Below are 17,006 nucleotides of genomic sequence, written 5' to 3'. Positions count from 1 at the left end.
TGATTCACGACACCATTTTCTGTGCCCTCTAACCATGACAAGGACAATACTGACATATCTGTAGGGAATAACATATTAAGTCTCCCTGAAAAAATAATATTTTGGTGCAGCAAACTCGATTGCATTTCCCCCCTGTGGAAATGTATATACTTACCTTTGGATAATGGAATAATCAGATTATAAATCCATTAGTGAGATAATATGGCTGAGACATGACATACAGGACTGGGAGTGCATTAGGTTAACTTCATATCGGCCTAAGAGTCCTCATTTCCTGCCTGTGTATCCTCAACATACCGTTGATGTTATGCAGGGCTGCCTACACTGTAGAGAACGTTAATTATGATAGGAAGGTCAAAAAGGACTTTTCTGCCACATTTATTTATTTGTCTTATAAACGGATTGAAAGCAGATTAATTATTCACTGAAATCCGCTGCATAAATCAGCAGTCGGTGAAGTAGCAGTAGCGTCGTTGTCAGGATCACAAGTGTCTTGAGAGCATCAACTGGAACATGATGCAGGCAGAATAGCAAACAGCTCCATTACCCCAGCGACTGTAATAGCGAGACACCATCACGACAAACGCACGAGTCGAAGATTAAAATGAATTACTCCGCCGATACTGGGAAATTCAATCACAGGACAATGATAATGAAAGCATGACGACGACGTCTGCATTCGTTTTCTGGCACACCCTCTGCCCCAACTCCCATTACTGCAACCGAGAACACAGGCGGTGTTTATCTATGCAAGAAAATTGCTCTCTACCCCTCTATTTAGACTCCAACGACCAAACTCCCTTAGATGTCACAGCAGGGAAACATTTTTGTATCCTGTCCGTTCAGACTTTTTTTTATGATTTTTATTATTTAATAACTTATTCGGGCAAAAGTTGATGAATGAACGGGTGCTTGACAGGAAATGAAATGGCCCTTATATCTGTATCCTGTGCCCTTTTACACTTAGGTATTCAAAGAGTGGTCTCATAATTGCTTTTGTCCTAGCAGAGGTGTCCACTATCTTTACTTTGTGATCCACTCTTTCTCTTTGTGACCTCATGTCCCCTACATTAGCGACTGTCATTTCCCTTTCAAAGCCCGTGTTGCTGGGCAACAGTAGACACTAGCTCTAACTCTACGGGTCTGAGTGTTCATATGGCTTGTTCCAATTTTTTTTATGAGCACCATTGTCTTTTTTCAGTTGTCCCCAATGAGGAGAGAGCGTACGCAGCCGCCTAGACAAAGCACGCTACACCCAGCTTCTTTTTTTTCAGAGCGAACCGCTACTTTTGTGCGGCTGCTCTTAGGGCTTCTTCTTCTGAACTTTTCAGTAAGGTGCTGGTGTCGTCACCGCCACTCCCCAGTGCCCTGCCAGCACTTTTCTGCCAGAGAAAGAACACTATATGGACACACGCCCTAATATTGTTGTCCTTTGAAAAATGCAGAACTTTGTCTGTGCCAGTTTTTTTAAGACTCCATATCTACAAAGAAACATTTACTCTTGCACCAACTGCCGCGTCAGGGATTTGCTCTATTTGATGTTTAATTAAAAGATATTCTGCCCACTTCTTTCACCTTCATCCTAATTGCTGTGTGTGTGTGTGTGTGTGTGTGTGTGTGTGTGTGTGTGTGTGTGTGTGTGTGTGTGTGTGTGTGTGTGTGTGTGTGTGTGTGTGTGTGTGTGTGTGTGTGTGTGTGTGTGTGTGTGTGTGTGCGCGCGCGCGTGTGTGCTTGTATGTATTTGTTTCTTTCACAGTGATATTTCTCACATGAATCTTCACACAGATTCTTTACTGTGGGTTTAATGAGTCAATTTAATGTAACATGGCTGAGTTTGTCTGTGCCAAATGATCTCAGAATGACAATCATCAGATGTGATCACTGTGGACTTTCAAGGGATAGTCTCAACTGAAAACACCATAATAAATAGCAACTGTTGGTCTTTTGTGGCTGACAAATCATTGAGTATGCTGTGTCAGACATGCAGTACATTGCAGATGTGGTTCGATTTTATTCGGAATAGTTACAGAAACTGCTAAAATAGCAAACTCTCAAAGCACTGGTTTCTTTGGAACAGCTCTGGCTCTGGCTCTGCCATGCCAAATCCATTGTCTGTGGGGGAATTAAGCTGCAGTCACACAGTGCAGTAAGCTTACACTGTGACTCTGCATATTCAGGTCGACATTGAAGTGTGATATTAATATTATTAATCAAGCCAACCTAGCCCTACATTTTATGAGGCAGATAATATTATCTTTAATAAAGTTCCATCCTCACACTCTGCTCATCCTCCTCAGGTCTTCCAGTAGTGTCTTCTGCTGTGATATTAAAACAGTGGGAAGTTGGGTGGGAGGAAAGTTAAACCTGTTTTCACCATGCTAACAACTCCTAAGCCTTTTCTTTGGTGTCCTACCTGTCTCCAGACGGCGCCATCCACCCCCTTGATTTCGAAAAGACTCTTCAGTAGCTTACCTTACAGAGGAGGCAATATGAGCCCTACAACTAGCCTCCACGTCTCATTTCCACATGTTTATGATGTGCTTGGGTAGAGACCTAGTTGACCTGGTCCTGGTGGCCGTTACTGAGTTGTCGTCTGGATCCTGCTCTCTGGCTGTGTGTGGCTGAGCCGGGCCTCCTGCTGGCTCTGCTTAGGGGACACAGTCAGGCTCATTAGGATTCACTGGGCTCCAGCGGCGCCAGGCCCAGACAGGCTGTGTTAGGGCCAACGCAAACGCACAGCCAACACATGGACGACTGCAAAGCCAGCCAGCCTGCCAGCCGGTCGCAGTCAAGATGACCCTTTCCCATGTCCAGTGTTTCCAACTAAATTAGGAGATATATTTCTTTTTTCATCATGAGTGATTTTTGGTTGATTTCTTTTAAATAACGTTGTTGTGTTTCATAGGTGTGAGACAATCACCTTTTCATGTGTTCATGTAGCTCTGTTGAGAGCTTTTATTCATATTCATATCCATTTTGGGGGGCACTATAACTTATGCCTGCGTCATATAGGGAATGGAAAAATGAATAAAAATGCCTTGGAGCAAGTAGGAAGCTCATTTAAATGCTCTCCTCTGATTTGATTAGCTCACATTTCAGAGCTAATATTAAAGGCGGAATCTCAACAGACCAGGAAGATTGGACTGAGAGTGAGTCGGGGGGGAGCCTGGAGATTTTAGAGCACACTGTTGTTTGAATTAAATCTGTGGATGTGAGAGCATGGCTGCAAAACGATAATTGGATCAAATCATAGAAGACATCCTGCACCACATGACGCCAGAGGCAATATTATGATGATACTTGCTGTTAATTTACCTATAGTTTAAGTGGAGAATCTTATTCTACCTGATGGCATTGTTAGGAGAGATTTCTGTGACTGCAAATTGGCGTTGAACTGTTCATTAATTGCTTGATAGAAATGAAAGGGGTTCTGGGGGAGTCAATCAATATTTTGCTCTATATTTTGATGCAGAAGTTTGAATATTTCAAGATTCAGTGAATGCCTTAACAACAGAATTCAGAACAGCCTTAATATGTCTGCTGCAAGTAAAAACATATGGCCAGCTGAACCCTCAGCTTCTCTCTGTGCATCTGTTGTGCATCTGCCGAGTGGTTGCTTTGCGTTTGTTATGTCAACATTATGTCAACATAATAAGCAGATTGGACTTTTGTTGCACAGAACTGTCTTTTACAGATGCTTTAGTGGACAGCGATGGCTACAACCCGTGGAATGAAAAATCTCTATTGAGGATAGTGTAACCATGGATATTTCAAATAAGTGCCCCTCACAGCATGTTCACCAAACAAGTGCTGTCTTTATTGAAGGAGTATGCATTGACCAGTATGGATTCTGGCGTTCAGCCTTTGGTCCAGCCCCATCGATGGAACCACAGGCTCCCAAACTAAGCATCCTAATAGCCACACTCCTCTGCCGTCCTTTGTACCAGAGAGGAAGGATTCCCACTGTGGTGTTCACGCCCTCCTGCTCCTTCTCCACTGATGCTGCGGGGGCTTCATTCTCTGGATTTCCCACAGACGCCACCCTGAGTCGGTCATAACTGCATAATCAATGCTCTTGGCTTAGTCATGCCGTTGATCGAGCAATAGATACGCAGTGCTCCTCGAACACTGTGGGAAAGTCAGAGCTTAACCATTATGTTAAGTACCGAAGCATACTTGCTAACTAGTGCCTATTTGGAATTAAATTGTTCCTGGTCAACAGGGGATATGGAGAGAGAAAAGGGAGTTTAAAAAAGAAATTCCCTGGAGAGAATCACTCTGCTCGACATTTTGTTCACTCACGTATCAAACCACATCAATGGAGACGCATCGACAGCAATAAGTCGACATGTTCATCCACCATGACGTCGGAAGCTCAGCCTCCATGTAAAACACCACAGCTGACTTCCGCCTGCGCTGTGTTGCACCTCACCAGCCAGATTAGTCCCAAGCTCGAAAGATGACTTGTGTATTGGCCACCGTCTGTTTCTTTCTTTCTTTTCAGTCTCTCCGTTTTTTTGAACACCTCCTGTCTCAATTTCATAATCCCCAAGGGGGAGACTCGACAAGTGTGAACTTGACAGCTCAGGTTTGGGGAGCTAATGGCGTTAAGGTGGAAATAACCTTCAGTGGGGCTGTCACCCGCTGTGCTGCTTGACAGGGTCGCTCACTGTTCTCACCAATAAAGAACACATCACACACTGTGGCCCCCCCACGTCCCCGTGACTCGCTCGCTTGCTCGCTCTCCCCAAACCACCAGCCCACCCACACCCCAAACATCACTCCTGTGAGACAAGATTGACATCAGTAATCATTTCAATTAATAATCGCGTTTCATCTTCTGCAGAGGTGCTGGAGGTCCCGCCTGTTTGCCCTGTGGTTGAGGCTGATGAATGGAGTTAGTATTAGATTATCGGAGGCGATTAAGAGGACTTGCCAGATTTGTTTAATGGAGGTATTTACCAAGACTTGTCAGGAGGAGCATGTGGCTGAATGTTGTAACAGCACAGCACTTGATAATGAATGACTAATAATTGAATGGCAATATGCACTCTGTGTCTTTCAATCTTTCTCTCTCGCTCTCCCTCCCTCTCCTAAAATGATGGCTGTCTTTTTATAAATTGGACAGGGTCTCCAAAAGGCAATCCAATCAATCCAAGTTATTTTGGGTGGATTTAAAAATAGCTCAATTTGTGACCTGTGATTATTCGCACATGGAGCCGTCTTAATTAATCAAAATTAGTTCGCTTGAAACACTCATTAATGGGACATAAGGCAATTATTCACTTTAATCACATGCTTTGTGTATGCTTGTTACTCAGATCCAAGGTCAAAAATACCTTTGGGTGGCGGTGATACAGGATACAGTGCCCCAAAGGCCATGAAGTTTTTAGTTTGTAATTGCTTTTACATATGGAGTCGAACAGTTTTGCAAAATGTGTATGATCTTTTCACACACTTCATACTCTGAAGTTGATCTGATCGCTTTTATTTGAAGGAATATGTCCATAAATCCTCATAGTGCGTGTTTAGACAAAGAATGTTGAAATGCATTGTTCCATTCCCCAAGAATGATAAAATATGTTAGTCTAACAGTTTTAGCTGTTTGTCTCTTTGGATAAAAGCTAGTCTGCTAGTGCCTGGTAAACAAATACATGTAAACATGTCAGAGCCATGCTATTACTATGCCAGTCAGCGGCTATCTGACGTAGCGAATCTCAAAGTCGAATTGTATTTCTTTTCTTGGTCCTCCTCCACCGTAGCCCCTGGTGCTGACTGCTGATGATGGCAGAGGGGCTTAATACGACAAAGTGACTTTGAAAGCCTTCCCAGGTTCCTCGTCTAGTGGCTGTTTCCTGTCCTCCCTTTTACTGGACAGAGCAGGACTTCATAGTCCATTATCCTGTGGTCGTTTGACAAAACACATGCAGCGAGGGCACTTCCTCTGCCTTCGGCCATAACGTGTGTCTCCATGTTGTTTTTTTGTCCTAACAACTATGTTGTACTAATATGACAGTCGTTGTGCTTCTAGACCTCTTAGTTCAGGACAGAGCTTCTCCCGATGCATTAAGCTGTCAATTTGAAATACTTACTGCAACAAGCTCAAGTGACACCCATAGATGTTATCACCATGTAAGATGCCAGACCTAACTGATTCTCTTGGAGTTCTCGTGCGCTGGATTTCTCATGCACTCGTGCACTCATGCACTGTTCAAATATACATTATCAGTGAAGCGGTTACTGCAGAGCTTCAGCACAGCCCTCGCCTTTGTGACGGAGGAATGTTACCTCTCTCTGCTGTTCTTCTGGATTGTCGGCACAATGACTTTTGTTTCTCCGTGTAGCTTTGTTACTGGTCTGAAAAAGCACTTTCAGGGCTCTTTCACAGTGAACATGAAAGGGGAAGAGGAGAAGAAGTATCTGAGTCTTCTGTCTCTATCAGGCTGTGCGCTGGGCTACAATAGGGGTGCATTAGCTGCAGTTGAGGACATGGTGGGCAAATGAGCTGGTGGCGACTTGATAAAGGATCCCGTGCCAGTGAATGAGCCCTCCGCAGATTCATCAGGGAACAAAGGCTTGCTCTAACAGGGGAGATTAAACATATTTTGTCCATAGATTAGGACATTTATGTCAGGTGCAGGACAGGGCAGAGACTAAAAATGAGAAAAATGCATTTTTAAATGAATTTTATTTTATAAGGTCCTTTCAGCCCTTCATATCATGAATCATAAATGACAGTCATTAAGAGTGAGCTTTCAGAAACTAAGCCATACATGATCAAATGAAAATCTTAATTTTCTTTATGTGATATTACAATCTAAATCAGAAGGTCATATTAAACAATTTGTTTCAAATGTCAAAAATACACGCAATTCTACCCAGGTTTAAAAATCAGTTAAGAATGTCAATGAAGCCGACATATTTCATAACATGTTCTATAAATGTTCTATAAACTACATATAAAATCTTGTTATAAAATCTTGTTATTAAGATCTTTTGTGTGTGCGTGTTTGTGTGTGTGTGTGTGTGTGTGGTGCCATTGGTGTGTGTGACCTACATATGTCATACAGTTTCTTCAGTTCTCTGGCTGGTCTCTTTCTCTGTTCTATTTCATTTCTGTGTGTTTGGACATTTAGATCTTATTATCAATGTAATACTGTAAGGTAGATGAGAAGAATGAATGCATCTTTTATTCTCATGCAACAATAGTTTTCATGTTAATGAGCATTGCTGCTTGAAAAATAAGATACCAAGTTCTTGATACCATGCAAGTGGTACCAGGCTACTATTTTTGGACAGCCCTTACATATCATGTCAATCATTGCTTTAGTTTTACCGAAACTGGTAAGCTGAAGTTCTGGCGACACAAAGTATTGAGAGAGAGGCGCTGCACACCCATGTCCTCTCTCATCTCTTGCACGCAGCAGACACTAAACAACAATAATAATTGTATGTGAAATCAATTATTATACACACAGACACTCAGATGAGAACTTCTCAACCGCTTCAAAACTTTTTTTTAAATCTGAAATAATTACAGAGGTCCAGAAAGGCTTTTTGAAGGAGAAGTACAAAAGATAATGTTAGCCAATATTCCTGTCATTCTATGCCTTGGTCCTTTGTTTTATGTCTGAATACATATTCCACAATTTATGATAATACTCTCAGAAGTATCATCATGTTTCAATGCATTTTTCAGTAACAAAAGCTGAGAACTGTACCTCTTACTGTCACAAAGTGTTTGAATGTGTGTTATCTTTGTTGAGTGTGTCTTTGTGCGTTTGTGAGTACCTCTGATCTTGGTTCTTGCTGTTCACCATTCCCATGCATCAGTCCACCACTGCACCTCACTCTCCACATGTGGCAGTTGACATCACATCGTGAATCACCGTCGAAGATCAGCAATGTTTGCTGCTCCACAGCTTCCAAAAGCAAACATTTTTGTCCCCCTTTCCCAAAGTCAAACATGTAAACATTCAGCAAAAAAAACCTCACTCTGAAACCGGGCATTTTTCACCGTCCATTCCGTCAGCATTTTTTTAGTTTTTTTTTCTGTGTCCAGTAACGACTCGTCTCTTCTCTCTGCCTACAGCTCGTATCGTTTGGATAAAATGAACAGTGACGTGTTAAACTACATCACCAATTTCGCTGCAGATCTAAGGTGAATACATACAGAACAGCACACACCCCCTCACATACACAGCCCGCCATGTTGCAGTTGTCAGAATTGAGAGCCAGTTGGCAGAGTTCCAGTGCTGACGCGGTCAATATGGACGTCTCGTGCAACCAACCCTCACGCCGGACAATGAAAGGTCAAGAGGGCCGAAGTCCACCACAGAATTCACATTCCAAGTGTTTCCCATGAACCGAGGCAGTCTTAAAAACAAAACACCGAGCAAACGTGGAAGGACACTCTTGCCAGGAATAAACCCAACTTTGAGTTGAAGGACAAGGGTGGAAAAGGGCCCAACTGTATCTCTGCTGAAACAGACTTTCTTTTCCCTCTCTGTCTCTCTCTCTCTCTTTCTGTCTCTAGAGATTAGGAGTAACTGTACGTACATATAGAAGTCAGCAGCAGTGGGTAAAATGCTTACTGTACATAGTGAGGAACCTTTGAAAGGCGGCCCAAAAAAGTGACTCAGATGAGGTCCACCATCAGTCTTTCCTGCTGAGTGGGCATGAGTTCAACACTCATAATGACACAGAAAGTCGGATCCTTCGTTCTGCCTCGCATCTGTGGAGTTTTGAGTTTTACATTTTGTAACTTTCAAGTAATGCTAAAAATGCACTTCTACGATCACCACTAGTTCATGCATCAGTCACCATTCCCCTTCAAATTAACTGTTTTATTGGTTTAAAATTCCCCTCTGGCTTTCACTCATACTGCTATTGCTTCTTTTTGCAGTTCTTTTTCTCACCGGTGCTAACCTCTTGTTCTGAGAGGCGTCTCGCCTTCCTGGGGTTTTCAGACATATCGAGCCACTTCACACCTCGGCGCCTCTGTAGAACTGCTGGCTGGCTAACTAGCCGCCTTATTTGCATTTTCCCTCATTTCCCTCGATTGATTGGTTGCTTCAGCACAAAGGCAAATCGAACTGCCATTTTGAGGACACCACTCAACACGTCAATGACTTTGTCTTTGGCCTGACAGTGTCATAGTATGTCTCATTCTGGTTTGCAGGTAACAGGGTATCCTGCTGAACCATACAGTCAAATAGCAAATGTTCTCTCCCTGTGAGTGATCAAGGGTTCATTCAGATCTAGGCTATTTAAAATGTGTTAGAATGAATTGTGTCACCTCACAGATGTACTAATTTCATTGGGATCTATGATGTCCTTTTATGTGTTTTGGAAATGGGGGTGGGGGCAGTTAACTTTTGAAACTGTGCTATAACTGGTAATTTGTGTCCTGTACGTGTGTGTTTGTCTGTTTGACTGTCGATGTCATTTTGTGTCTCCTTTCCTTCCTTCCCATTGTCCTTTCTGTTTTCTTCGTTCTCTCTCCCTTCCTTTGTTCCTCTCTCCCCTTATCCCTCTTCCTCCCTCCAGTCAGAGCTACCATTTGCAAGCCACGAGAGACATTCATCCCAGCATCACCCTGGATCCCTCCGCCAACTATAACTCCCCTAAGTTCCGTTCCAGGAACCAGAGCTACATGCGAGCTGTCAGCACCCTCAGCCAGGCCAGCTGTGTCAGCCAGGTGGGTCCACAAAGCCCTGTGGTGGGGTGGGGAGAAAACAGGCCTCAGCCTCAACTCTCTCTATTCTATTGCACACTGGTGTGGCCCAAATCCTCCGAAGAGCCTTAGAGCTGCACTGTTCTCCGGGGGCCCGCATCAGGACCGAGAGAAGAACCCTCCAAATCTCTCCTCCTACGCTCGTATTAATAATGCATGAGGAGTGTTTGTTCAGCTCAAGCGCTGTTTGATTTTATTGTGAGGTGAGGTGTTTGCAAAGGGACTTCATTTCCGCACGCCTATCCATGCAATTTGTTGCATTCTCTTTGCACAGGTAAAAGTGAATGTTGTTGAATATTTAAAGAGTGTCTCATCTTCGCTCAAAGTATCGATCTGCTCGGTGGTCAAGGATTTCTATTGCTGTAAGTTCATTTGGTTACAGTAAATTTAAATTACAGACAGTTTAATAAAGGAGTAGGTAGGATCACTGTATATTTGGCTTAATTGTGACGTTCCTTCGTCATTGTTTGTATATATTGTAGTTCTTGGTGTTTCTTATTTTTCTTTCAAAACGCAAGTCCACTTCGAAGCGTGCCTGATCGTTTTGTAATTGCTCGTCTTTACAGTTGATTGAGCCAGTGACCCATTCTTTTTTATTTCATGAAGGATTTAGTTATCACAGACCTCAGTGTGAATAAAAGTTCGTACTGTGGTAAGAAACATTTATTTTCATCCAAAAAGATCATAACATGGGATAAACAACGGAATAAGCGATTTCTTCACTAAGTGTTTGGGTTACTGAAAAAAAAAATGTATGGACATAGTTCAAGGATTTCAAATGGGTAATGCTGGAATAGTCTCAATATATATTGGTCTTTACACTAATGTTGACTAATATTGGTCTTCCTGAGCAACGATAGACTTCTAACGATAGACTTATCGCATTTATCTTTGTGTACTGAACACATACAACTGAATGTCTGTATTAAAGGAATGTTGTATTGATCCAACAGGAGTCTTAAAGATCACCTCAATTCCCTGCTATTCTTTTCTGTGCCTACCCATGCCACCTCTGAGGTCGTTACCAGATAATAATCTTTGCAGCAGAACAAGATGGCAATCTGCGATATTCTAGATTGCCAAATGGGAAACCCCAGATTGGAAGATACCCATCGAACAGATTCAGCGGCACTAAACTGATATCGCTCAGTCAGAAATCTGAGGATTTTCAGATGGCCTTATAATGTCTTAAGGCAAGAGTCAGGCGGGCGTTTTCTTAGCTATTAAACAGGAGAATGACCCACTTCTAATGCTGACCTTCAGATTCTCTCCAATGGCAGAGACATGTGAACTCATTCTCCCAACATAAGAGCCCAATGATATAAGAATGAATCACATTCAGTTGGGCTGAACTGTTTCAGGACAACACCCTTGTTTTGCGATACATTTCAAAACCTATAGAAAAATAGCCCTAACCTCTAGAGCTGAATTGTGGGGAAGCAAGAGCTAATCACGTTCCACTTTGGACCATCATTTAGGTGAGCGAGACGGAGATCAACGGGCAATTTGAGTCGGTGTGCGAGTCGGTCTTCAGCGAGGTGGAGTCGCAGGCCATGGAGGCCCTGGATCTGCCGGGCTGCTTCCGCACACGGAGCCACAGCTACTTGCGTGCCATCCAGGCCGGCTACTCCCAGGACGACGACTGCGTGCCCTCCATGACATCCTCTACCGTCACGTCCACCATCAGATCCACGACAGGTAAGCTCAGTCGCTCCGCCTCGCCACGCCGATCCATAAGCAGTGTTATCGTGATTTAACTCCCGGCAAAGTGTTTGGGTGAGTATTTTGGAGGGTCTCGAGACTCGTTCGCTTTAAAGAAGTACTTGACATAGAAATTTGGCCCTACCGTAGGGGCCCATTAATATAGAAAGTACAGAGGGCCTTTCATTATACTTCACTCAAAATTCACTAGTCCTCGTTGCCTTTTAATATTGACAGCGATCAACAGTGTAGCGTGTTAAGCTTTCTGAAGGCCTCCTAATTCATAATGGATTGATGTTAAAAACTCCTATCAAATATTAATAGACCATTGATCAAGCCCGGATAACCCATCTGCTAAGTATACTTGAAGTGATACTTTATGTAGAGTGTTGCTTTAGTGGCTCTGTCAGTCACTTTTCGCCTAAAAGGCAGAGTTATATGAATTCAGTGTTAGCATTTGACTGCACTTAATTCACAAATGATTGACCAGTTGGTCAGAACTGTCTGCACCAACCTGGTTCTATCGATGTTCTGCTCTCTCCACATCATGGCTGCTTTGTGTGTGTGTGTGTGCGTGTGTGTGTGTGTGTGTGTGTGTGTGTGTGTGTGTGTGTTTTGCATGACGTGCATGCGAGTTGCTTCGAGAAAATAACTGTGCTGTGCCTTTATTTTGTACACCCTTTGGTAACCGTGTTCCTTAAGGACCTAGGCTATGAACCCTATTGAATAAGGCTTACACACTTGTGGAACTGATACCTTAAACACTCCATAGCTCAAGGGATTGTCATATTTTTCTCCTCCAGTGTGTATGTGTGTTTGCGCGTGTGCTTGTTTGTGTGTGTATATGTTTGTGTGAAAATGTGTGTCTGTGTGTGTGTGTATGTGTGCACATTTGTGTACAGTGTGTGAGAGTGGATTGGATTTGGATATCTGTTCCATTTTCTGCCTCAGCTGAGACAGGGAAAAGTGACAGTGCTTTGGGTTGGGGTGGGGAGATGTGAAGTGTGAGTGCAAGTGTGTGTGTGTGTGTGTGTGTGTGTGTGTGTGTGTGTTTGTGTGTGTGAGAGGGGGGGGGGGGGGGGCGGTGGGTTGGGGGGTGCTCTGTATTTGTCCTCCAGTCCAAACACCCTCCAAGAAGAGGGTACCGCATGGCTGGGTCATTCAGGGCTTCGTGAGTTTTTTCGTCCCCACACGCACACACACTCTGCAAAATGAGACAGGCCTATCTGAGCTGGAGTCCACAGTAAAGCAGTCCTCTGCTCCACTTCCGTCCTGTGACTTTACAGACCAGTGGTTTAACGTTGTCTGACTGCACTGAGGAAAGTATCCATGTAGGCGTTTGGAGCGGTTGGGTGGGGACACACTGGAGAGCCTGGGCAGGTAGTTTGAGCGTTTTCCGATTCATATTTTCACTGCCTTCTCAATGAAAACATTTTTGTGTTGTTTCTTCTAGGAGTGAGCTTTAACTGACAACTGAGTGATTGAGAAAGGGACGTGAACCCCAATAGGAAAGTCACTAAGATTAATAAGTGAGGTGATCCTAAACCACCTTCTCTAGCAACTGTTTTGGTTGGCAACCGAAACATTGTATTTTAACTTGCAGAAAATATTCTGTATCTATGGAAATGTTACATCTGACTGCTCTCATGAAGCAGTTTAGGAATCCAAACAAACTCACTTTTTCTAAGTTTCCATGGAGGCCATCAACCAGTCTACGAGTAAGGAGTTAGCATTCTCCCCTGGTTGTCCTCCAGTAGAGGGAGATGGTAAATTGTCGGTTCTGTCTTTTGACTTCAGGTTGACAGGTCGTACAGGACCTAGCACATTCAATAGGGTTCATACCTGCTTTCCTTGGAGACCACAGGGTGCCAGAGGTTTTGAAGCTTTCATTTTTGCATTTGCTTCTCTCTGATGCACAAAAGTACAGACCTCCATCATCACAGAGAATTGATTTGATCCCATTTGGATTTGATTATCCCAAAGGTTTGTCTCCATTACTTCACTGACGTTTATTGAGAAAATTGTGCAGGCAGACGTCTGCGTTGTGCCTTTAATGATGAGGGATGTCTATGCAAGCACACATTTCAGTGAGAAGGCAGTGTTATCCATTTCCTTAAAAAAAAAAGAAAAGAAGAAACAAAACAAGCTTATGTGAGTCAAAATGAGCAGTAAGACCAGCTCCAGGCTGAGATAAATTTGAATAATATTTGCTTTCCTCGTCTGTAATAGTGATCACTGTATCACTAAATCATATTTTAGGTAACACAATCATGTGTATTTGTCACAGCAGTTAAACAGAAAACAAGTTGTTATACCAAAGTGTGTCATGGTTGGATAAATATGAAGGGGACTTCAAGTCTTGCTTTGACTCACATACGTTTGGTACTCACACAAATGCCGCCTGTGCGACTGCAAGCTCTCCAGATGTCCCCACCTGTGGGTGCCTATACGCTCGTGTGTTTATATTTGTCTTCCAGAGGGCCATGATTTGCTGGAAGGCACTAGTTTGCTTAATGAAGGCAGTTTGCCAGACGACGAGGCAGAAATAATCTACCTGACCCGTGAGGACGTAGGCCGTCCCAGGAGAGCCGATCGGCTCCACAGCCAGCGGGCCGCCAGGGTGGCCGCCTCTACTGCTGCCACTCTGCCCTCCGGCGCATCCTCGGCTGGCATCGGCATTGCCGGCATCCCCCCAGCCGTGCAGGCCAGCGTTCAGGAGACGGCCGATCTGGCTTTGGCTCTGAGCAATCAGTGGAGTGAGGACGTGTCAGCCATGCGCCAGGAGCTGGCCGAGCTGCGCCGGGACATCTGCACCGAGCTGCGTGCCTTCAACAGCAACTTCTCCACCTTCACACAGCGCTACAACACCTGGTCCCCGAACTGGGGGAGGGAGGCCCCACATCCCCCTGCCTCTGCTGGTGCCGGTTCTACCACCACCGGCCTCGTGTCCCGCAGCACCCAGGCCAACAGCAGGGGCCTGGTGAGGCAGAACACGGCAGATGCGGCGGTGAACTGCCCCTCGCCTGTCGACTTGAATATCATGAACTCTCCAAGTCCAGAGCCTCCCAAATCCAATGTTCTACATCTGCCCCATTCAGGCTATGGGGGCCATGTGGTGGCAGAAATGTCTGTTCCTGAAAGTGCCCTTTCAAGCCCAGAGTCAATCGACCTTATGGCAGAGTGTGTGCACTTCACATTAGACACTCAATCTTCAGAGTTACGCAATGTCATAGACCCAATGTTCCCTGTAGAATCTTACGTTCCCCTTAGTCCCCCATCTAGAGATCCATGGTATCCAGAGGGCACAGGCTCATCTCCGGAGCCTGTGTACTCAGAGGCCGTAAGCCCATCTCCAGAACTTACAGATCCAAATCTCACAGAGTCCCCAACACCTCTGCATGTAGAGCCCACCTTCCCAACACAGCCAATGTTAGAGTACCTTGACTCAGATGTAGAGTCTCTATCCAGTCCTGAACCTTTGGATAAAGCAGCCTCAAAACAGGACCATCCACAGCCTGTGGTGGTCAGCTTAGCCAGCTCCCTAGAACTACTACAGTTAGATATTAGCTTCCCAGATCCTCCACCACCAGTAACTATGGACCCAGAATTTCTGGTCATGCCAGACCTGGATACGGAGAGCCTGAGCCCCCCCGAACCAGTAACCTTTGACTCCTTCTCATGCCCAGAGAAGTTGTCTCCGTTCAACACTGCTGCTTTCGCTTGGAGCCCAGAGCCGCTGTCTGAGAGTCCAGTCCCCGGATATCCTCTAGAATCAGAGGACATCTCCTTTCCTAACACTGTAGAGCCAGAGCCCCTAAATGTATCAGTCTCCAGTAGCACTGAAACGCTGCCTCAAGATGAAATCGTCATCTGCCGGACCGACGCAGGAACCCTCCACCATGCCGTCTTGTGCGCCATCGACACGGCAGACTCAACCACCGAGTCTCTGGACGACGAGGAGGAGATGCAAGAGGCAGAGTTCGTCTCTTCAGACAGTGAGATCATCAATGTAGCCAGCCTCTATTCAGAGGAGCCTGACCTCCCGGAGCAAGACTCCAACCCGTGGAAAGAAACACCAAGCTCTCCTGAGTCCGTTCCCGGGGCTTCGTCTGGGTCGCCGCTGAGCCTCAGGCAGCCGAGCGATGTGTGTCTGTTTGGGCAGGCCCTCCTGAGCAACCCTGCCTATCAATGCCCCTTCCAGTTTCCGCCCTGTGAGCTCCAGGACCCCTTGGATGCTCCTCAGCTGCTGCAGAGGAGCCAATCTGAGACCCTCGAGAGCCTGGTCAGCTCCCCGTCAGGCAGTGATTTCCTGTGGGTCAGGTGGCAGAAGAAGTCACAGGGACTGCTTCCCTTGAGAAGAAGTGCCAGTGTTGAGCTGTGGCACAGGAAGTTCTCAAACAACTCGCAGATGTCATACATGTCCCTGTCACTTTAATCATGTACCTCAAATGCATAAGGGAAGTGGAATAGATGTAGACAGACTTAAAGGGAGTGTGTGTGTGTGTACAGATGTGTGTTTGTGTGTGTGCATGTATGCTTGTGTACATGCCATATGTCTGACCAATACTTGATGTATGTGGGGGTGAGTGCAGTTGTGTGTGCATGGGTGAATTCAAACCTAGTGTGTGTGTGTGTGTGTGTGTGTGTGTGTGTGTGTGTGTGTGTGTGTGTGTGTGTTTGTATGTATGAATTATGTTATGTTTTCACACCTTCGTAATATGTATGTGTGTAATTGTGTGTTACTGTGTATGTGTGTACATGTGTGTGTGTGTGTGTGTGTGTGTATTGTGTATGTGTGTGTGTGTCTGTCTTTGTCTGTATATATGTGAGTGGCTGTTTGCATGTTTTGCCGGAGGACAAAAAGGAATGACTTGAGGAAATGGGTTTCAATTAGCCCTATTAACCTAAACAAAGCATCGGTGGCACTGTGAGGCAATGAAACAAACTGAACGCATTCAATTAAACAGATTAACGCTTACTCAAATACTCAGCACAGGCCCACCTCAGATGCAGAGGTGGATCAAAATATTTTTCTCTCCCTCTCTCTATTCTCAAAGACTGACTGTGCTTGTTCTACAAACCATGCACCCAAATATATGCTATATTTAACTCCTACATAATGTGACTGAAACTGCCTCAGTATTTTGAGGATTTTTCAGGGTTTGAAAGTGAAGTCTTGTAAGAAAAAAGTAGGCTGCTGTGATTGAGTAAGAAAAGGTCCAAGCATATCTCCACGGAGCACTTAAAAAAACTTCCTTTCTGAGGAATCAGACAATCAAGACATTTGTTCCTCTTACCTCAGATGTTTGAGTACATGGTACTGAATGGCACTGTTGGTGTTCTGTTATAAACAGTTTAGAGGGTAAGACCAGTGGTGTAGTCCAGGGTATACGCAGGTATACGGAGTATACCCACTTACTTTTCAGTCAGCATTGCGTATACCCACTTCTCAAAACAGGGCGTTTATCCTGTGCTGTATGGGCTGCTTAAACAAATTAAGAGTATACCTACTTCTCCAAGGACCACTAAACCACTGGATAAGACTGTTGGTGTACTGTTATAAACAGTT

General features: G+C 44.6%; 1 protein-coding gene across 1 annotated transcript in view; it reads left to right on the top strand.

Annotated features, from left to right (window-relative positions):
- dlgap2a (discs, large homolog-associated protein 2a) overlaps positions 1-17,006 on the top strand; it is a gene marked incomplete at its 3' end in the record, with an annotated part of 141,233 nt that overhangs the window by 99,484 nt on the left and 24,743 nt on the right. Inside the window, exons 5-7 of the mRNA XM_080850497.1 lie at positions 8,093-8,161; positions 9,550-9,700; positions 11,215-11,434. Of these exons, the coding sequence (XP_080706623.1) occupies positions 8,093-8,161; positions 9,550-9,700; positions 11,215-11,434 (440 nt within the window). The remainder of the gene's footprint in view (positions 1-8,092; positions 8,162-9,549; positions 9,701-11,214; positions 11,435-17,006) is intronic.

The sequence above is a fragment of the Sprattus sprattus genome (genome assembly GCF_963457725.1).
Source record: "Sprattus sprattus genome assembly, chromosome: 13".
Taxonomy (NCBI): domain Eukaryota; kingdom Metazoa; phylum Chordata; class Actinopteri; order Clupeiformes; family Clupeidae; genus Sprattus; species Sprattus sprattus.
This window is presented reverse-complemented; position numbering and strand designations above follow the sequence as displayed.